Below are 22,421 nucleotides of genomic sequence, written 5' to 3'. Positions count from 1 at the left end.
AAGGCTGATACCGGGACAACACTACTTCAGAAAAGTGCCAGCAAAATGGTGAGTGTGTGAAAACAAGGAAAAATATTGTGTTTATAGGGTGCAGAAAGTATCCCAGAATCTGACAGAGCCCATGCATCTCTGCACCCAGAATACACTTAGAGAATAATTTAACCATGACAATAGGGACTACAGAAAATGGTATATTGTGTATAAACCTGGCCTCTCTAATCGCCTCCTTATGTGCCTGGAACATCTTGACGTTGTTCATGTTCGACTGCCAATATTTCACATATCCTCCATGGTCTGCTGTCAACATCCACATGTCATTATGTGACCAAGTCATGGCCCTCACTGGGCTATCATGAGCCTGTGAAAACATAAGACATTTTAAAAATTATGTAAAAGAATATAACGATGGAAGGCTTTACAGGAACCTATATTACCTCACAAGAATTATTTGTTCAATTTTAAGCTTAAAATGCCAATAATGTATCTCCAGTTCTTTACAGTACCACAGGGGGATGCTATTGTCTGATGATTACTGTTACCTGTAATATTGTTTCAAAATTGAAGGTAAGTCCATTCCACAAGGTGAACTCTCCACTAGAAGCTCCAGTGACCAACCGTCTTCCTTCTGGAGTCCACTAGGGAAGAAAAAAAAGAATCTTAGCTAATTTTTAAAACACGTAGAAAGTATTATAAAATATCTAATACTCAACATTAAACAGACAATACTTTCACTTAAGCATAGTTCAGAATTATAAGCAAGTACTTTGTCAGAAAAGAACTCATATTAACAGCACAGGGAAAGCTTTAGCACTTTAGTTCATTAACCAAATTAAAAATAATAAATGGGGGATCCCTAGGTGGCTCAGCGGTTTAGCACCTGCCTTCAGCTCAGGGCATGATCCTGGAGTCCTGGGATCAGGTCCCACACTGGGCTCCCTGCATGGAGCCTGCTTCTCTCTCTCTCTCTCTCTCTCATGAATAAATAAATACAATCTTAAAAAATAAATAAATAAAAATAAAAATAATAAATGCAAGGGGCACCTGGGTGGCTCAAGTCAGTTAAACATCCAACGCTCGGTTTCAGCTCAGGTCCTGACTTCAGGGTGGTGAGATCAAGCACCATGTGCTTGGGATTCTCTCTCTGCCCCTTCCCTCACCGCCTGTGCTTGCTTTCTCTTTCTCTCTCTCCCTCTCTCCCCCTCTCTCAAAATAAATAAATCTTTAAACAAAAATAGTAAATGCATTAAAAGTACCTGGTTAAGTTACACCTCTAAAAACAAAACATGCAAAGACCACATTTTCCTAGGATGCTTAGCAAGCTAACATAAAATGGTCACCAAAGTAAATCAAAAAAGGATTACACCTGCTAGTGGACCAACTAAGGCAGAGAAGTTAACGGGTGTTTTATGAAAAAGGTAAGTACCAATTTAAGGACAGCAAGGCTAGCAAACTTCTCCTGGCAACTAAATGTACTTAAAAAAAAAAAAAAAAGTCATGAATAAATAAATAAAATATTTAAAAAACAACAAAAAGAAAAAAAGACAAAAACTTTTTAAAGCTTTCCCCTATTCACAATATCAAGCATTGACAAGTCTTATGCTCATCAACTCCAAAAATGTAAGTCATGATTAACACTACAGCAATATTTTAATATCACAATTTGCATACTAAGGGGAATCTGTGACATATGCTTACCAACTCTAAACATAACATTGCTTTTTTTCTTTTTACTTTCAAGCTTCTATGATAGATTACAAACTTATTTTCCTTAGGCAATGTAAATACATGAAATAAAAACACAACAATCCTATTTTCCAAACTAAAAACTATGTGGACACATAGTTGAAAAATACAAGTGTGCTTATAGGAATAGCAGGATGAGATATGTAAAATAAAGACTATTTGGTAAACCTGGCTGTTTATTGCTAAACTGCACATCATGATTTTATTATAAACAAAATCCCACTACTTACCTAGTTTCTGTTATCTGCTATGGGTTCCAACCAAACTATAAGCACAGGACTTTATGTCTTAATACCTTCTAATGTGGACTATGCCTCTACTGTGTGCAAATGTCTCCTAAGACCTTGTACTTTGATCCCCAAATGAGAAATCTACCTATCTAACAAACTGTAACAAATACAATTTTATCATTCTGTACTGTGATACAAAATGCTCAGATTTTATTCATTTCAAAAAGATTTTCTCTATTACGCTAAGAAGATACAAAAACTAGCTGCACACCAACTCCTTTTATCAAATTCCCTGGCAAGCAAAATTATGCTACTTACTGGTTGGCTCTACCAACAAAAGAAGCCAAAAAACAAGTGTTTCTTTACTGATGTTTCTACTGCTTTAGACCTCTGAAGCAAATAGGACACCTAAGACTGACTGCAGTATTTCCCCCAGCCCTTTGGTTCTCCCTGCTCTCTACCATTACCTCCCTAATATCAGGGACTTGCTTATTTTGCTCATTTGCCACAATGCTTGCTTGCCATTACTATCTTTTTTCTGTCCCTTTTTTCCTCCCAATTCTTATTTGCTTAACTCTGTTAATTCTATCCTACATTTCTGGCCTTACTAACCAACAAGTACATTCTTACTTATTAGCAAACCACAAAGATGATGATTATACTATCACAAATGGAAATATTAACTGGATGCCTGGGAGACAAAAATGGGAAGACATTTTACTGCAAACCCCTTCAAATTTTCAAATTTTGAACCATGCCAATCTACTATCTAAAAATTATACTTTTTAAAATGTCATGCAAATGTATTGAATACCTACTGTGTACCTTTATGAAGCTAACAATTATGGTCAACCATTGGTCTTCAGCTCTTCTCAGGTGTTTTCCTTACTAGTGACATAGTAACAGTTTTCGTTAACTTTGAGATGCTGCTTTCTAAACAGCAGCAAAAGTAGCCCTGCTATTCAAGAGCAAGTCTGAGACCTGCTGCAATACAGACCTATGACTTGCTCAGAGAATTCTATGGAAATTGCAACATGAACAATTCAAAAGCATGATTGGGTATTCCACAATGAAGTTATCAGCAACATACCAATTTTTATCCCAGATATACATTTAAAACAATTTTGTCCTGCTAAATACATGTTCAGAAGTTATAACTCAGGATTAATTTTTCTAAAAAATATCCAACAAAAAAAAAAATCCAACAGAATACTTACCCTAACAACAAATACTGGACACTTTACTTTATTTGTTGATGTTCGAACAAATTTTGTTGTTACTGCATTCATAGGATTATTCAACATTCCTATAGGTGGGACCAGCTACAAAAAGAGAAAATTGTGTTTTAAAAGTTCCTGGTTACACACAGGGCATAAATCAGAGACATAGCAAGGTAATTATTTCAACATCTAAAGACAAATTCAGGACTATACAGGACTTTCAAAAAAACTATTATTATAGATTATAATCAGTCTGCATTAATTAAATGAAGAAAACTGAGATACAGGACGGTTAAATGCCCATTATTACTAAACAAATAACAAAATCAAGTATGAAATTCCCCTAATTACTTCTCAAGGTCAACACAAATAAAAACAGGTTGATAATAAACCAAATTTAAAATTAACTTTCCTATTCCACAGACTCTGAGGCAGTGCAATCTTTCGCTGGACACTGCTTTATTTTTTTTTTTTTTTTTTTTGGACACTGCTTTAAGCCCCAAATCAAAAGTCTGTCCACTTTAGAAGTTTTAATTGAGAAAAAAAAAATAACTCACAGAGTACACAGATACATGATCTCTTTAGGAATGCTTTAATTATGAAAACGTAAAAAGTCCATGTTTGCATTTGAGATCACATAGCTTTACGTCAAAATGTCCAAGCAGCGGTTTTATTAAGATAGTATAAACATATCTTAATACTTACATCATTATAATAACCTGCATCAGGCTGAATTGCCCGCATATCTCTCTGGTCTCTTTGCCATATTCTATTCTGTTTAAAAATAAACAAATTAATTAATTAGTATATGGTCCAATTATACTCAGTTCGAAACTAAAATATTAACAAAATGTAAGCTATCAAATGGGGAGAAAATAGGATTAAAACTTTTTCATTATGTTCTATAACAAAGATAACAGTGGGTATCTTAAAAAGACCTTATCCTACTGACATTGTTTAGAATTTCCCTCTTCTCTTTACTCACTTCATCCCCAACCAATCAAACAAGGTACTGCTGACCCCAACACATTCTCACTGACCATGCTTTAATAAAAGGAAAAAGGATAAGGGATAAGCAGACGTCTCCAGTTCCCTCAAAATTGTCAGCACAATTCCTGATATCTTGTCCTCGGTTTTCTTAATTCCTCTTAAGCTCTCCTAGACTAGTTTTCCAACTGAATTCCCTGGAAAAACCTAAATAAATCTAAATCTAAATCTGTCTTAATCTCTGAATAAATCTTTTTCTCTTATGTGTCTGCAACATACTAATTATCCAATATGCAAACAGGTCTTTAAAAGATCTCACGTTAAAATAAATAAATAGATAAATAAATAAATGGTCTCAGGTAAGAAAAAGCAAAAAAATGTTCTTCAAAGGAGGCCAGAGGAGATCAAAACCTGATTAAAGAGGCAGCCCGGGTGGCTCTGGGGTTGAGCACCTGCCTTTGGCCCAGGACGTGACCCTGGAGACCCGGGATCCAGTCCCACATCAGGCTCCCTGCATGGAGCCTGCTTCTCCCTCTGCCTGTGTCTCTGCCTCTCTCTCTCTCTCTCTCTCTCTCTCTCTGTCTAATGAATAAATAAATAAAATCTTTAAAGAAAAAGAAAAAAAAAACAAATGAATTCCCAATGAGCTAACAAAAAAAATAATAAATAAAAATAAATAAAAAATAAAAAATAAACCTGATTAAAGTAATAGCAGTAGTAATGAAATACGAATCACAGAGGCTAATGATTCCTAGGTGAAGACAAGTAAATAAAGAGCTCAAAAGAGAGAAATATCATGCAGAGGTCTAGACAGCCCTAACTCCACCTTTAGCTGTCATGTCAGAGTTGCTTTCACCATATAGATTTGCTTGACCCTCAAGAAAAGTGGAGCCCTTTTCTCTGACAAGAAGAGCTACCCACCACCAGGGGCTTGGAAAATCAGTGTTCTTAGAGCCAGTGTCTTAGACATGCAAAATTGCTATTTTGAATGTATGTTCGCACAGAAATATTCCTATGTTGGTAGTCTCTTAAAATTTCATGTACACTGTGGGTTTAACAAGTGTTTTAAGGCTGGCCTTGAGAGTAAAGTACTATTTTCTGAGATTTGCTGTGAACTTTGTTCTAAAAGTTTAAACTATGAACTAGAATTCAAATTTTGTAATTTTTGAGACGATTCATGAACGCAGAGTAAAAAAGTACTGGTGATTGGCCTCATTTGAAATTCCACTTATCCTACTATAATTCAAGAAACATAGTTATTATACTTATTACCCTAAATTTTAAAAACTCTCTTCTTTTTAAAAAGCCGAAGTTTGATCATCAGAAGCACATTAACTGGACTTACCTCCAAATACTTAATTACAGATGGATTATAGTCTATGGTTTTTCGATTTACTGCTTTTCTCATCCGTTTTCCATCAAAGGTAAGCTGTTGCATTGCTTGCTGCTGTGCAAAATCAGGTCGCTTATAAAATAGCTGTCGAGGTGCTTGGTGCTGGAACCTTGGCATATGGAAAAAACGAGGAGGAGAACCAATTTCTGTAGCCATGGTGATGTATTCGTTCTAGGACACTAGAGTAGGGAAAAAGGACTTTCACTACAAATACCAGCACTGCAACACTGCTTGATAACATTTTTAAATGGACATTTTTTGTACTTCTATTCTCTAATAGGTATAATTTCTAGTTTTTAGTCAACATATTTACAAAATCAATTATTAGATTTAATGGCAGAGACCAGTTATACATTTGAAAAAGGCCAATTCACAGAATAAGTGCTAATAAGCGTTTGTTGTAAGATTCAGCCTGACGGAGGGGAAAAAAATAACAATTAATAATAGCATGGGGTGAATGTGCTGTGTGCATTTAAGTTAGGGGATGTGGGGTAGAATCATGGAGAACTGTTCACATTTTTTTTAATTTTTTTTTTATTTACTTATGATAGAGAGAGAGAGAGAGAGAGAGAGAGAGAGAGGCAGAGACACAGGCAGAGGGAGAAGCAGGCTCCATGCCGGGAGCCCAACTTGGCACTCGATCCTGGGACTCCAGGATCGCGCCCTGGGCCAAAGGCAGGCGCCAACTGCTGAGCCACCCAGGGATCCCCTATTCACATTTTTTAATGACATTTTCATTAGATGTTTGATAGTAAAACAAATCATTTTAAGCTTATAAGACACCATTGTATTTATGCAAGAGTCACTAAAAATTTTTTTTAAATATGACTTTTTGTCCTTTAACTTTCCTAGGAATAGTGTAAAAAAAAGAATAAACTGGGATCCCTGGGTGGCGCAGCGGTTTGGCGCTTGCCTTTGGCCCAGGGCGCGATCCTGGAGACCCGGGATCGAATCCCACGTCGGGCTCCCGGTGCATGGAGTCTGCTTCTCCCTCTGCCTATGTCTCTGCCTCTCTCTCTTTCTCTCTCTGTGACTATCATAAATAAATTAAAAAAAAAAATTAAAAAAAGAAAAGAATAAACTATACTATTTCACATAAATGCTAGAAGTATGTATATCTAGGGGTGCCTCGGTGGTGCAGTCAGTTAAGCATCCAACTCATGATTTCAGCTCAGGTCATGAGATCCAGCCAGGCATCTGGCTCTGTGCCCAGCACAGAGTCGGCTTGAGATGCTCTCTCTCCCACACTCACGCTCTTAATAAATAAAATCTTTAAAAAGAAAAAAATGTTTTAATGTAAGTATATATATCTAACTTCAGGATCCAAGTACCACAGAAATGTATGTACCACAGATATGTATTTCTCAGTATGTATATTTAAATACTTATATAGTCAACATTAAGTTAACAACTGAATGGATTAAATATGAAGGGCTTACAGTTTTTCAACTTTAAGGCTCTCCAATTAAATTTACATTCCAGGGATGCCTGGGTGGTTTAGCAGTTTAGCACCTACCTGCAGCCCAGGGCGTGATCCTGGAGTCCAGGATCAAGTCCCACATTGGGCCCCCTTGCATGGAGCCTGCTTCTGTCTCTGCCTCTCTCTCTCTCATGAATAAATAAATAAAATCTTAAAAAAAAAAAGAATGTACTCTGCATTTTTTCTATAGTCTTATATTTGCCTTTCTTCATTCAATACACTAAAGGACCAGAACAAAATGTATGATTTCCTTTGGATGAAAATATTTTAGCATTCCTACTTCATTCATCCTGCCACTTTAGTCTCTCATGAAACCTTTTAATAATGCTAATAGAGAGGGGGATAACAGGAGGAACAAATGAACAAAACTAAGTAGTGTGATAAAATACACATTTAATACATATTATATCCATTACTGTGGTGCAATCCCAGAAGGTCTCTCACAAATGTTAATTTTTTTTTTTAAGATTTTTTTTTTTAATTCATGAGAGACACAGACTGAGAGAGAGAGAGAGAGAGAGAGAGAGAGAGAGGCAGAGACACAGGCAGAAGGAGAAGCAGGCTCCACGCAGGGAGCCAGACGTGGGACTTGATCCCAGGACTCCAGGATCATGCCCTGGGCTGAAGGTAGGCCCTAAACCACTGAGCCACCCAGGAATCCCCACAAATGCTAATTTATAATGAGATAAACATTCTTTCTCTCTTAGTGCTATGTGTGAATTAAATTAGAATGCACAAAGTGCGCTAAGTCCATAAGGTTGGTGAAGGAATCTATTTAATCAACTGTCCTATGAGTCCAACTAAGTTTCAGCATCCAGATTTCAACTAATGGCTTTAATTCAGATACTTAAGCAAGTAATTCCAAAAGGATGCAGCTCTGGAGCTCCTGGCTGACTCAATCATCTCAGGATCATGAGTTCGAGCCCCATGGTTGGATGTACAGATTATTTAAATACATAAAACTTTAAAAAATAAAAATAAAAAGATGTAGCTTTGAAAAGTATTTCCTAAAAATTACTATTTTTTCATGTTACAATCATCACATTTCTAATTTTATTAGAATAAAATCATCCTAATAATCTACTAATATTATTGATTTCAAATGAGAATTAAGTCTTTTTACTGAAATATGGTTGATCAACGATGTTACAAAAATAACATTTTAGGGGTGCCTGGCTGGCTCAGTCAGTAGAGCATCTAACTCTTAATCTCAGGGTCTTGAGTTCAAGACCCACACTGGGCATGGAGCCTACTTAAAAAACAAAAAAACCCTCATTTTTACACATAACAAAAGAAGCTTTAAAAATACTCAGCCAGGGACACTTGGGTGGCTCAGCGCCTGGGTGGCTCTGCAGTTGAGCATCTGCCTTCAGCTCAGGGAGTGATCCCGGGATCGAGTCCCACATCAGGGAGCCTGCTTCTCCCTCTGCCTGTGTCTCTGCCTTTCTCTCTCTGTCTCTCAAGAATAAATAAATAAAATCTTTCTTTAAAGAAATATTTTTTTAAAAAAATTATTCTGAGACTCCTGGGTGGCTCAGCAGTTAAGCGCCTGCCTTTGGCCCAGGGCGTGATCCTGGAGTCCCAGGATTGGGCCCCACATCAGGCTCCCTGCATGGAGCCTACTTCTCTCTCTGCCTGTGTCTCTGCCTCTCTCTCTCTCTGTCTCTCATGCACAAATAAATAAAATCTCAAAAAAAGAATTATTCAGCCAAAAGAAAAGGGAATACAGTACTGATATATGGATGAATCTTAAATACATTATGTTAATGGGACGCCTGGATGGCTCAGTCAGGTGAGTGTCCACTCTTGGTTTCAGCTCAGGTGATGGATCTCAGGGTCATGAGACTGAGCCCCATCTCAGGCTTCATGCTCAGCAGGGAGTCTACACTTGAGATTGGAGATTCTCATCCTATCCCTGTGCCCCTCCTCTGTCTCCACTAAAACAAGTAGATAAAATCTTTAAAAAAAAAAAAAAAAACCTGCTTAAATACTATATCTTAAGTGAAAGGAGCCAGACATAAAAGGTCACATATTTTAAGTTCCATTTATATGAAAAATCCAGAACAGGTGAACACACAGAGACAGAAAGATTAGCGGGAGACAGAAAGATTAGCGGTTGCCAGGGGCTGGAGAAAGGAGGAATAGAAAGTGAGTGCTTAACAGGAGTGGACTTTCCTTTAGGAATGATGAAAATGTTTGGAACTAGGCAGAGGTGGTGTATGCACAACACTGTGAATGTACTAAGCGGTGCTGAAATGGGCACTTTGAAAATGGTTAAAACAGTGAATTTTATGTTATGTGATTTTCACCTCAGCTAAAAAATGGGGGATATTTCATCTACTGGAAAAAACTTCCACAAAGCACTTAACCAAGAGACAAATCAAGGATCTACTGTACAAACAGAGGAAAACAACTGAAGTCAAATACAAAACAATCACTATGCTATTACTAACACTCTTGAATGAGTCACATGTTAAAGCCAAGGAAAAATATTACTACTTCACTTAAGAGGATGGGCAAAAATACCTTTCCATTTGCAGATTTGTTGAATAAAACTTATTCTAAAAAAAAAAAAAAAAAAAGAACTTTAAGTTTTCCTGAATGATCAAGTACTACTTGTGCTCTAAAAATAAAGGACCAGCAGGAAGAAAAAGAAGAGGATAAAGTACACTCATATTTTACATCAAGATTCAACCCTAAAGGATGCCTGAGTGGCTCAGTGGTTTTTAGTGCCTGCCTTTAGCCCAGAGGGTGTTCCTGGTGTCCTGAAATCGGGTCCTGCATCAGGCTCCCTGCATGGAGCCTGCTTCTCCCTCTGCCAGTGTCTCTGCTTCTCTGTGTCCCTATGAATAAATGAATAAAATCCTAAAAAAAAAAAAAAAAAAAAAACCCGATCCTAAAATAAAACAAAAACAAATCTCCTCACAATACAGTGACCAGTCTTCAGTGGTCACTTCATTAAGCGTTATACACTTCAGCTTCACTTCCTGCAAACCACTGTCACTTACCAAAACCAAAACAGAGACTCTTTGTAGCTGTTATGGGCTGAACCGTGTCCTCACACAAATTCATATGTTCAAGTCCTAGCCTCGAACACCTCAGAATGTGACTGTATTTGAAAACAGAGCCCTAATCCATAAACTGGTGAAACATACATACATACAGTGACAGTCGGAGCAAAATACTTGGCCTTCCTGGCTCATCAACATGGGTTGCCCCAAGATTCTAGCAATAATAATAAAACAGCTTTCTCTAACTGAAATAGCAGAAAACTCCATATAGAAGATTGAAAAATAAGTGACCCAGACAGAAAGAAACATCTCTCAAGTCATTAAACTATCCTTTATGCTTCACTACATTTCAAGGAACTATAGATATATATCCAAATGCAGAAAAAAAATTAAGAGCTTGGGGCACCTAGGTGGCTCAGCCAGTTAAGTGTCTGCCTTGGGCTCAGGTCATGATCCCAGGGTCCTGGGACAGAGCCCCACATCAGGCTCCCCACTCAGTGGAAGAGCCTGCTTCTCCCTCTCCACCTACCGCCTGCCACCTGTGTGCACGCGCGTGCGCTCTCTCTCACTCTCTCTCAAATAAATAAATGATAAAATCTTTGAAAAAAATAAAAATAAAATAAAAAAAGAAAGAAAAGCTTTATCCCTCAATAAAATTACTGTGATTTCCACTTACTACAGTATTCACTTCAAGTACATTAGAAGAATATCAAAACTTCAAATCAGGGATCCCTGGGTGGCGCAGCGGTTTAGCGCCTGTCTTTGGCCCAGGGCGCGATCCTGGAGACCCGGGATCGAATCCCACATCAGGCCCCCGGTGCATGGAGCCTCCTTCTCCCTCTGCCTGTGTCTCTGCCTCTCTCTCTCTGTGTGACTATCATAAATAAATAAAATTTTTAAAAATTAAAAAAAAAAACTTCAAATCAGGTTTGTCCCCCAATAGCACTTTCATCTCCTATCTAGGGTGAGGGATGGTGGGAGAAAGTGAGGTAGAGAGAAGATAAGAGAGGGATAAAGAATTGGATGCTTAACTCTTACAAGATAAGAGAAAGTGAGGTAGAGAGAAAAGTAATTTGGATATGGTTATTAAATACTACATACTAAAATAAATACATACATACATACTACATACTAACAAGAGAACCAAATAGCTAAGGAAAAAAAAATCCACCTGAAACAATGAACTCATCATGTCTTTCTCATACACACAAACCTTTGATGTTTCAAGCAATCAGCAAAATTTCATCAAGTGCCGGGACACCTGGATGGCTCAGCGGTTAAGTGTCTGCCTTTGGCTCAGGGTGTGATCCTGGAGTTCCCAGGATGGAGTCCCACATCAGGCTCCCTGCAGGGAGCCTGCTTCTCTCCCTCTGCTTATATCTCTGCCTCTCTCTGTGTCTCTCATGAATAAATAAATAAAATCTTTAAAAATTTTTTTTCATCAAGTGCCAACTTTATATTATGCCCTGCATCATGTACGGAATATCATTCTGATTCACAAATATAACTTCTAAGTTCATAGAACAGATTTCAGACTTGGTGGTATCTGGACTTATCTGGCAAATACAAAGACTCTTGAGTTCACAAAAGTTTGCACCATACCCTTAGCCTTTGCACCATATCCTTAGCCTTCAAGCTTTCAACTACTCCCCTCCAAAATAAGTAAGCCACTATATATACTTTCTCAACCTGGACAATGAGTTTAATATAGATAACTTCAAGATTATTTTTGCTCAAAAGGTATTATTTTGAAGAAATAATGTATTCCATAAGCCAATGTAGTGACTAGTCTGTTGAACAAACTAGAATACCCAGACTTACTTCTCCAATATTTGAGCATACAGGTCCATACCAACATTATAATTTTATAATTATGGTTCTTGTCCCAACTAATAAAAAGTAACATGTTTTATAAGCTTAGTGATGTGATATTGCCAAAATTATAAATGAAGATAGAAAAGTAGATAGAAAAAAACATAAATGCTTTTCTTCAAGAAGTCATTACAAGTTTTACATTGTAGAACTCTGCTATGGGGTGGCATAGTCAGTTAAGCATCAAATTCCTGTTTCAGCTCAAGTCATGGTCTCGGAGCCGTGGGATCATGGCCCACATCAGGCTCTGCACTCAGCACAAGGTCTGCTTGAGATTCTCTCTCGTTCAGACCCTCCTACTCAAGCTATCTCTCTAAAATTAATAAATCTTAAAAGGAGGGTGGGGGGGCAACTTCAGTCAGTTAGGCCACCTGCCTCCAGCTCAGGTCGTGGAATCAAGCCCTGTGTCAGGCTCCCTGCTAGGTCGGGACTCTGCTTCTCCCTCTTCACCTCTCCCCAACTTGTGTGTATAGCCCTCAAATAAATAAAATCTTAAAAAGAATTTTTTCTTGTATTGTTAAATAATAACTCACTTTATTGAACCTAAACCTCTAATTTTAGTAATATAAACTGTACTCAAGTATTAACAAAGCCTTAAAAATATGAATAATATGGGGATCCCTGGGTGGCGCAGCGGTTTAGCGCCTGCCTTTGGCCCAGGGCACGATCCTGGAGACCCGGGATCGAATCCCACATCAGGCTCCCGGTGCATGGAGCCTGCTTCTCCCTCTGCCTGTGTCTCTGCCTCTCTCTCTCTCTGTGACTATCATAAAAATATATATATATATATATATATATATATATATATATATATATATATATATGAATAATATAATCAATAGAATGAACAGGAAAAAAATTCATGAGAAAGGTTAAGACCTAAACTGGAAATATAAGAGGGATGCCTGAGGGGCTCAGCAGTTGAATGTCTGCCTTCGGCTAAGAGCATGATCCTGGAGTCCTGGGATCGAATCCCACATTGGGCTCCCTGCATGGAGCCTGCTTTTCCCTCTGCCTATGTCTCTGCCTCTGTGTGTGTGTGTGTGTGTCTCATGAATAAATAAATAAAATCTTTAAAAATATCTACATATGTAAGATAATAAGCAGCCACCACCAAAATCACTGAGGCAGTTCCTAGCCATAAACAAACACATACTTATAAATTGTTGAAATGGGCAGCCCAGGTGGCTCAGCGGTTTTGCGCTGCCTTCGGCCTGGGGCATGATCCTGGAGACCCGGGATCGAGTCCCACATCGGGCTCCCTGCATGGAGCCTGCTTCCCCCTCTGCCTGTGTATACTCTACCTCTCTGTTTCTCATGAGTAAATAAAATCTTAAAAAAAAAGAAAAGAAAAATAAATTGCTGAAATACATGAAAACGCTCTGTGGCATGGGGAAGCATAATGAGAAATGCAATTCATTTCACTGACTTATCAGTGAACACTTACTACCTGACAGGCACTAAAGACACACAGACATACACACAGTCTGCTCTCAAAATATTGACAGTTTATAAGAACAGAAGAGCTCAAAAAGAAAGCAATGTGAAAATCTACTACTACAAAGAGAATCTACTATAGTTGTTTGCCAGAAACAATCTATCATAGGCAATAGGAATGTAACAGGATGCTTACAGCACAAGTCAGTCTTAAGAAGTTTAATTTGGGTTGGGCTAAGTATAAGTAGGAGGAAAAGACCCAGTGAAATGAAACAAATTAAGTAATGCTCTCTCTCATTCACTCAGCATACCAGGGCCAGCATAATCTTTTCCTCCAACCAAACATAGTCCAAAATAATCATCCAAACATTTCTGACTCCATTAGAAAAATTTTACTATCACAGCTGATAAACTAAAACACAGGGGGAAAAAATATATATATTTTTTTTTCTACAGGAAAATAACCTTGCTATAATTTAACTAATCCCCACAATTTCAATCCAAAATGGATTTACTAAATGTTTCACACAATTGAATAAAAAGATCTTTTTCACTTAAAGATTTATTTATAAAAAAATATAAATAAATAAAAATAAAGATTTATTTATGAGAAAGAAGATTAACAAGAGAGAACACATGCGTGAGCACAAGTGGGGGAAAAGGCAGAGGGAGATAGAGAACAAACCCACTCTACACTAAGCAAGGAGCGTGACCCCAGAGCTCAACCTCAGGACCCTGAGAGACCTGAACCAAAACCAAGTCAGATACTTAGCTGACGGAGCCACCCAAGAGCCCCAAAGATCTTTAAACTACTATTCAGGAGGATAGAACTGAGGCTCTGAATCAAAAAACAACTTGGAGGGATCCCTGGGTGGCGCAGCGGTTTGGCGCTTGCCTTTGGCCCAGGGCGCGATCCTGGAGACCCGGGATCGAATCCCACATCGGGCTCCCGGTGCATGGAGCCTGCTTCTCCCTCTGCCTGTGTCTCTGCCTCTCTCTCTCTCTCTCTCTGTGTGACTATCATAAATAAATAAAAATTTTTTAAAAATTATTAAAAAAAAAAAAAACAACTTGGGGCATCTGGCTGGCTCAAACAGTAGAACATGCAACTCTTGATCTTGGGAACAGAATTTACTTAAAAAACCTCCATGACCTAAAGTGTTATGAACTAATGTTAGTAGTATTTTTTCTTTAAAGTAGAAGTCACATCATATTGATGGTTCCTGAAACCAATTTAGCTAACAACCAACAGTACTTTAATAATAATAAAAAAAAAAAAAAAATAGAACACATAATATTGAACTACATATTTTACAGGAAAGAACTGCTTTTGTGAAACTATTTCAGTTGTACATGTGTGTATACTGAGTCACCATTAAAAAAAAAAAAGAAAAAAAAAAGTATCTTCTTCCTGTGGATTTCCTATCTATGTATCTTCCTCTTTTGATCACTTAATTTCTGCTACCACTGTGTATTCATAGCCAAAGAAGTTCACATGAAGCAACTATCCCAAGTAGTAGTAGCTATGGCACCAGAATCTGGTCCAATTATCAAATCAAATAATTCTTATCACATCAACCACTAATCAGAGTTTCTCATCAGCACTAAAAAGCTTTGTTTTCCAAACTGAGATGAAATAATTCTAACCAAGAGCAAATTATTGATGCATTAAATAGCTAGAATAGCAAGTATAATTAGTGTAGAACTTCTGAAAATAATAAAAAGTTTTAAGATCCTCACTCTCATTAAAACAAACCTTGACTTCACTGTCAGAACCTCAGTCTGGAAACCCCTATTTTAAGATCACCTATCTCCAAACCAATTAAGTAGGTCCTGGGATGAATAATCTACCCTAAAAGAGATGCTATGTAATCTGTCAACAAAACTTTTGAGGGGACCTACATAAATGGTAAGTAAGGCCAATACCAAATGACCATGGTCTCCTTTTCTTCACTGCCAAATCTTTAATATATGAATCCTGAACAAATCAGGAACAATTTATACTGAGTCCATTCAGTTTTTAAAAAAATAAACAAGAAGGTAGCTGTTTACGTAGTTTTTAAAAGTTCACATGATTCTGTATCTCAACTGTGGTAGGAGATACATGAACCTACCTACAAAGTTATATACTGTATACTTTCACTTACGTGACATTCTTGAAATAACAAGATGACAAAAATGGAGTGATTAGTGATTGGCAGGAGTAAGAGATAAAGGAAGGATGTGATTATAAAAGGGGAACTACTATGTGATGAACTGCTAGGTATCTTGACGATGGTGGTAGATACACAAATATATACATATAATGAAATTGCAGAGGGACACCAGGGTGGCTTAGCAGTTGAGTGTCTGCCTTCGGCCCAGGGCATGATCCTGGAGTCCTGGGATCGAGTCTCACATGGGGCTCCCTGCATAGAGCCTGCTTCTCCCTCTGCCTGTGTCTCTGTGTCTCACACGTTATGGCTCATCTGTCTCTCTCTTTCTCTCATGAATAAATAAAATCTTAAAAAAAAAAAAAAAAACTCAGAAAATCTGTGTAAGATCGGTAGATTAAATCAATGTCAATATCTGACTTGTAGGGGTGCCTGGATGGTTCAGCTGGTTAATCATCAGGCCTTAGTCTCCGGTCATGATTCCAGGGTCCTGGGGTCCAGCCCCACATCAAGGTCCCTGCTCAGTTGCTCATGCTTTCTCTCTCACATACTCTCTCAAATAAATAAATAAAATCTTTTTAAAAAAATAATTGACTTGCGATATTGTACTATAGTTTTCCAAGTTGTTACCGCTGGGAGAAATTAGGTAAGGTACATAGGATCATTCTGTATTGCTGCTCACAAATATATTGTATATATAATTATCTCAATAAAAAGTCCATTTAAAAAGTTAGCATGAAAAAAAAAAAAGTTAGCATGAGCAAAGAAAAGTTAGGATGAGCAACTCACTAGCAGGTAAAAACAAACCACCCATGCTGAGAATACACATATGAAATAATTAACTCAAAAGATAAGCATTTTAGACTGCTATCATAAATCTGTTGATAACTAAACTGCACAGTAAAAATCAATTTTTAGGGGCACCTTGGTGGCTCAGTGGTTGAACATCTGCCTTTGGCTCAGGTCATAACCCTGGGGTCCTGGGATCAAAGCCCGCATCAGGCTCCCCATGGGGAGCCTGCTTCTTCCTCTATGTCTCTGCCTCTCTGGGTCTCTCATGAATAAACAAATAAAATCTTTAAAAATAAAGATCAATTTTTTTATTTTAGTGGCAGGAAAGGGACAAGTACACTGACCAATGAGTGGGACGTCCAATACCAGCTCAACCTCACCATCCTGAGATCATGACTGAGTCAAAATCAGGAGTTGGTCACTTAACTGGGCCACCCAAGCACTCAAAGATCAATTTTAATTAATTCTCAATATAGCAGTTTTCCAACTTTTATAACTTTCAGCCAAAGATTTAACTTTGTAATTCTTCATAACCTAAGGTTAAGTAGCTTCCACTAATACTTAGTTGTAAAGCTACTGAAACATGTTAGTAGATATTAGACCAGTTTTTAATGCACATTACCTGATACTGTACTTGTGCTTTTTTTTTTTAAGATTTTATTTATTCATGAGAGACAGAGAGAGAGAGAGAGAGAGAGAGAGAGAGAGAGGCAGAGACACAGGCAGAGGGAGAAGCTGGTTCCAGGCAGAGACACAGGCAGAGGGAGAAGCTGGTTCCCAACGTGGGACTTGATCCCAGGTCTCCAGGATCAGGCCCTGGACTGAAGGCGGCACTAAACCACTGAGCCACCTGGGCTGCCCATACCTGTGCTTTTAGATGTAGTTTTCTGTGCCAAAAGTTAAAAACTAACTTTTACATATAATCCATATGACCATATTCTGGATGTCAACTTAGTTAGGAAGTAATAGTTCAATCTTTCAAAAGTGTGATTCTGGGATAAATAAACCTATAGCATTAACTGTTTTGTTTTTTTTTAAGATCCTATTTGAGAGAGCAAGAGAGCATGAAAGGGGTGAGGGAGGGGCAGAGGGGGAAGTAGACTCCTTGCTAAGCGGGGGAGTCTGATGCAGGGCTGGATCCCGGGACTCTGGGAACATAACCTCAGCTAAAGACAGATCTTTAACCAATGACCCAAGCCTCTACCCCCCACCCCAACAGTTTTAAATGGAGGCCCTGCCAACCGCGGTGCAATGTGGTTCGAGATTCTCGGAATTGGCGGCATGGCCGTGTGCTTGGTTATCCCCTGCACAGCCACGGCGCACATCCACAGGTTCAATAATGGGGGCAAGGAAAAAAGGGCTGCCTATTATCCATATCAGTGGAGTATGATGCAAAGAGATAGGCGAGTGGAGTTAATCGTTACTATGTGTCAAAGTGTTTGGAGAATATCCATTAAGGAAGCATTTTCCTGATTGATGAAAAATACCTCGGTTATAGCTCATCTACCTCTCCTGGAAGGTTATGCAGTGTATTAATGTAGTGCATAATAAAAACAAAAAGTAAAAAAAAAAAAAAAAAGTTTTAAATGGAGATAAAGTCAGTGGTTATGGAGTGTGGTTCTCATCCTTGTGATTAGTATACAAGAGACATTTTCCAGTTTTGCACCATTTTTTAAAATGCATATTAACTTACCAAGTTTTTTAAAAGATTTATATATTTATTCATGAGAGACACATAGTGAGGAGAGAGAGAGAGAGGCAGAGACATAGAGGGAGAAGCAGGCTCCCCATAGGAAGCCAGATGCAGGACTTGATCCTGCATCCCAGGATCATGCCCTGAGCCAAAGGCAAATGCTTAACCACTGAGCCACCCAGGCATCCCAACTAACCAAGTATTTAAACCAATAAAAAGTGGACAAACTAATTCTCAGTGGATTACAAAATTCATCTTTGCAAAAATAAACAAAAAACATAGAGCATTTTGTAGATAAAGTTACCTACATATAAGCTAAAGCCAGCTGTTCCTAAAATCCAGGCTTCTAGGCTCTCATCCTCATTCAGATTTAATTATATGGGATATGAACTGGGCAGCAGAGATTTTTTTTGTTAATATTTTGTTTGTTTATTCATGAGAGACACAGAGAGATGCAGAGAGAGGCAGAGACACAGGCAGAAGGAGAAGCAGGCTCCATGCAGGGAGCCCAACATGGGACTCGATCCGGAGACTCCAGGATCACGCCCTGGGCCAAAGACAGGCACTCAACCACTGAGCCACCCAGGCATCCCAGCAGAGATTTTTTTTAAACCTCCCAGGTGATAATAAAGTGCAGCAAAAATTTGGGAGCCATCAGACATCCTAATAACTTGGATGGCTTACTTCTGAAACAGTTTCCTTAGAGCAGTAACTTCTTAAACTTTTCATTTCAGGATACCTTTGCTTTTAAAAATTGAAGATTCCCCCAAATTCTTGTTTACTGTGATATTTACAGATATTGCCATTTAGAAATTAAAACAAAAAATTCAAAATATTTAATATGCATTTAAAACAATGATATAAAAAATAAATAAATAAAACAATGATAAACCCTCCTTTCACGAAGATGACGCCAAAGACAAAGACAGAAGCCCCTGCCCCTCCCAAAGCCAAAGTCAAGGCTTTGAACGCCAAGAAAACAGTGCTGAAAGGTATCCAATCACAAAAAAAAAAAAGATAGGCACATCACCTACTTCCAAGGGCCCAAGATACTACATCTGCAAAGGCAGCCCAAATATCCCTGAAAGAGCACCCCCGGTGGAAAGAAGCTTAACCCCTATGCCATTGTCAACTTCCCCCTGACCACTAAATTAGCCATGAAGAAAACAGAATACACTTGTGTTCATTGTGGATATTATGGCCAACAAGCACAAAATAAGTCTGTGAAAAAACTCTGACACTGACAAGGCCAAGTCAACACCCTAATCAGGCCCAATGAAGAGAAGGCATATGTTTGACTGGCTCCTGACTATGATGCTTTGGATGTTGCCAACAAAACTGGTATCATCTAAACTGAGTCCAGCTGGTTAAAATCTAAGTATGTTTTTAAATGTTTTTACCATAAAAAAAAAATAAAAAATAACATAACAATAAAAAATTATAAACCCGGGCAGCCTGGGTAGCTCAGCAGTTTAGCGCCGCTTTCAGCCCAGGGCCTGATCCTGGAGACCCGGGAGGGATCCAGTCCTACGTCAGACTCCCTGCATGGAGCCTGCTTCTCCCTCTGCCTATATCTCTGCCTCTCTCTGTGTCTCTCATGAATAAATAAAATCTTAAATATGTATATATATATATATGTATGTATGTATATATAAACCCATTATGATAGCTATTTCCCCTTTCCCAAATACAACTAGTGAAAAGTGACTTTTTTTTTCCAAATCTCTTTAATGTCTAGCTTAATTTAATTGAAAATGGCTAGATTCTCATTTTTTTTAAAGGACTTTTTTTAGTTTTATTTATTTATTCATGAGAGACACAGAGAGAAAGAGAGGCAGAGACACAGGCAGAGGGAGAAGCGGGCTCCATACAGGGAGCCCGACATGGGACTCGATCCCGAGTCTCCAGGATCATGCCCTGGGCTGAAGGTGGCACTAAACCACTGAGCCACCTGGGCTGCCCTAAAGGATTTTTATTTATTTATTTATTTATTCGAGAGAGAGAGAGAGAGAGAGCGAGTGAGCCAGAGACACAAGCAGAGGGAGAAACAGGCTCCATGCAGGGAGCCTGACGTAGGACTTGATCCTGGGTTTCCAGGATCAAGCCCTGGGCCGAAGGTGGCGCTAAACTGCTGAGCCACCCGGACTGCCCTAGATTCTCATTTTAATGCTGCATTCAACCTGTTGCAATATTTGGGATGAAGTATATGAAAAATACATGGACCCACACAGATATATATTTGGAAAGGGGAATTGTATTTTAATTGCCTTCTCAGAAAAGTGTGAATGTTAATATTCCAACAAAATCTGACAAGCGGTAGTTTACTAAATATTAACTGTAATGTGACATCTAAAAATCACATCAATAAGGGGTACTGGGTATCTCAGTCAGTTAAGCATCTGCCTTCAGCTCAGGTCATGATTCCAGGGTCATGGGATTATTGAATCCCATGTCGACCTCCCTGCTCAGCAGACAGCCTGCTTCTCCCTAGCCCCACTTATGCTCGCTCTCAAATAAATAAATGAATTCTTCAAGAATTAAAAATAAATCACACCAATAATCTTTTTGTACTCTGTTAAAGTGCATTTATTTGCACTTTGGAACTTTTACTCATGTTTGATTTTATAACATCATGCACTGATCATTTAGAAAACACTGGTTTCACAGAATTATGTATCATCTAACTCAATTTCTTATAAAACAAAATAATCACATTTATTAAAATCACCAGTGGTCTTCAACTAACATCTTCTTTCATTAAGATATAAGTGTTTATCAAAGTATATGTAGAAGCATATGAGAATAGCTGTATGCTTAACTCATTGAAACCAGACTGTGTATAACCACTGTTCAAGTAACATCTTCTTTCACTAATATAAACCTGTGTGTGTAAACTTATGTGTAGAGGCATAGGGGAAGAGCAGTATGCTTAACCCATTTGAACTACCCTGTAGTATCCTTCAACTAACATCTTTTATTATGGCACCAGTTTGTAAACATATGTGTTGATACATAAAGAACAACCTTATGCTTAACTCATTGAAACTACACTGTGGGAGTGTGTGGGTGGCAGACGCCTTCAACTCAGATCATGATCCATCAAGCCCCACATTAGGCTCCCTGCCCAGCGGGAAGCATGTTTTTCCCACTCCATCTGCTGCTCCTCTTGCTTGTGTTCTTGCTCTCTCTATCAAATAAATAAATAAATAAATAAAATCTTAAAAAAAAAAAGAAAAAGAAAAAGAAACCACAACGTGTATAAATATCTTTCAAGTAATTAATTAATCAATCAATTAATCAAAATATCTTTCAGGTCATTACCTCGGGGTCTTAGGATCAAGCCCCACATCAGGCTCCTTGCTCAGTGGGGAGTCTGCTTCTCCCTCTCCCCCTCCTCCCACTCATGCTTGCTCGCTCACTCATTCTCTCACTCAAATAAATAGAATCTTAAAAAAAAAAAAAGCACATGAGAACAGCCATATGCTTATCTCACTGAACCTATACCGTGTGAAAATCTTCTTTCAAGCAACATCTTTAAGGTATGTGTTTATAGATGTATATGTGGAAGCATATAAAAATAGACCATCCTTAAAAAGAATTTTTAAAAGAACTATTAATAACTGGGAAATTCAATCTCACAAGGCAGATACAAGTGTTCATAACTCTAATTTTTGCTTGCAAATCAATTTTTATCACTAATAAATACTGACAAATGTTTCCCTTGAAGCAGTCTATCTACCTACATTCACCTTCAAGAAAAATACCTGTGATATACTCAAATCTGAACGAGATGGCTTATCATTCTTTTCTTTTAAATTCATTTAGTATTTCGTAATGGAGGGCAGCCCGGTGGCTCAGCGGTTTAGCGCCACCTTCAGCCCAGGGCCAGATCCTGGAGACCCGGGATCGAGTCCCACGTCAGGCTCCCTGCATAGAGCCTGCTTCTCCCTCTGCCTGTGCCTGTGCCTCTCCCCCCCTCTCTCTGTGGATCTCTCATTAATAAATAAAATCTTTGGGATCCCTGGGTGGCGCAGCAGTTTGGCGCCTGCCTTTGGCCCGGGGCGCGATCCTGGAGACCTGGGATCGAATCCCACGTCAGGCTCCCGGTGCATGGAGCCTGCTTCTCCCTCTGCCTGTGTCTCTGCCTCTCTCTCTCTCTCTGTGTGACTATCATAAATAAATAAAAATTTAAAAATAAATAAATAAATAAAATCTTTTTAAAAATAAAAAAAAATTTCATAATGGATTTATTTTTTAAAGCAGTATTCAGATTGGCTTCTTTCACTTAGTAATATGTATCAGTTCCCCCACCCCATGTCTTTTCCATGAGTTGAAAGCTCATTTCTTTTCAGCACTAACATTCCTTTGTTTGTATGTACCAATTTGTTTATCCATTCACCTCCTGAAGGA

General features: G+C 38.3%; 1 protein-coding gene and 1 pseudogene across 6 annotated transcripts in view; one reads left to right on the top strand and one right to left on the bottom strand.

Moving 5' to 3' along the window:
- Window positions 1-22,421, bottom strand: part of WDR33 (WD repeat domain 33) — a 110,493-nt gene that overhangs the window by 60,883 nt on the left and 27,189 nt on the right. For all 6 annotated transcript variants that reach the window (XR_012001469.1, XM_026015680.2, XM_072757464.1 and 3 more), the window contains exons 2-6: window positions 5,526-5,752; window positions 3,899-3,967; window positions 3,191-3,295; window positions 540-635; window positions 207-358 (exon numbers count right to left, since the gene is read on the bottom strand). Coding sequence is in view for 5 of the 6 variants with exons in the window: in XM_026015680.2 (XP_025871465.1) it covers window positions 207-358; window positions 540-635; window positions 3,191-3,295; window positions 3,899-3,967; window positions 5,526-5,729 (626 nt within the window). In the remaining variant the exon portion in view is untranslated. The remainder of the gene's footprint in view (window positions 1-206; window positions 359-539; window positions 636-3,190; window positions 3,296-3,898; window positions 3,968-5,525; window positions 5,753-22,421) is intronic.
- Window positions 17,570-17,775, top strand: LOC112932732 (NADH dehydrogenase [ubiquinone] 1 alpha subcomplex subunit 1 pseudogene; annotated as a pseudogene).

Source organism: Vulpes vulpes, chromosome 5 (genome assembly GCF_048418805.1).
Source record: "Vulpes vulpes isolate BD-2025 chromosome 5, VulVul3, whole genome shotgun sequence".
NCBI classification, from domain to species: Eukaryota; Metazoa; Chordata; class Mammalia; order Carnivora; family Canidae; genus Vulpes; species Vulpes vulpes.
This window is presented reverse-complemented; position numbering and strand designations above follow the sequence as displayed.